We start from the raw sequence: 577 nt of genomic DNA on the forward strand, positions 1-577 counted from the left end.
GAAGGTCATTGAGAGGAGGCAGAGGAGAATGATCAAGAACAGAGAGTCGGCAGCTAGGTCCCGCGCTCGAAAGCAGGTAAGCTATTGTTTTCATACCTCTTCGGTGCCGTGTGATTATCATTCTTATCCTGGATTTAGTCATTTACAACTATTTGCCTTTCCTCATTCAAGTTCACTTTTTAGCCCCCAACCTCCTGGGCTTCACCTACTGTTGCTACAAGAACTGACTACCTGCTAGTAACCATAACAAAATAAGAGTTGCAGAAACCTCAATCAATAACATATAGATAATTTGATATGCTAGGGTTTAGTGATATATGGAATCATCTTCTTTAATATACATGTGATGAAGTTTTGCACCGTGTTAATTGCTTTTCTTATAGTGTAATAGTAATTGTAAAAAAAAACTATCTATTAAGGTCTGAAATGAGCCACCAAATCAGTTATCATGTATATGTATGTATATATTATAGGAAACATTTCAAGTGCACCGGGGAGTACCGGTGCACCAGTTATTTTAACGGTTAATTTCAATTAATATATATTATATATATTTTTTATAATTTAGATCAACGGT

The 577-nt window shown here is 35.5% G+C and overlaps 1 protein-coding gene across 3 annotated transcripts in view; it reads left to right on the plus strand.

Annotated features, from left to right (window-relative positions):
* The window catches only part of LOC107605839 (ABSCISIC ACID-INSENSITIVE 5-like protein 5), a gene marked incomplete in the record, with an annotated part of 13,297 nt that overhangs the window by 1,836 nt on the left and 10,884 nt on the right, over positions 1 to 577 (plus strand). For all 3 annotated transcript variants that reach the window (XR_002350398.1, XM_016307760.2, XM_016307759.2), the window contains 1 exon segment: positions 1 to 76. Coding sequence is in view for 2 of the 3 variants with exons in the window: in XM_016307760.2 (XP_016163246.1) it covers positions 1 to 76 (76 nt within the window).

Source organism: Arachis ipaensis, chromosome B07 (genome assembly GCF_000816755.2).
Source record: "Arachis ipaensis cultivar K30076 chromosome B07, Araip1.1, whole genome shotgun sequence".
In the NCBI taxonomy this organism is placed as follows: Eukaryota; Viridiplantae; Streptophyta; class Magnoliopsida; order Fabales; family Fabaceae; genus Arachis; species Arachis ipaensis.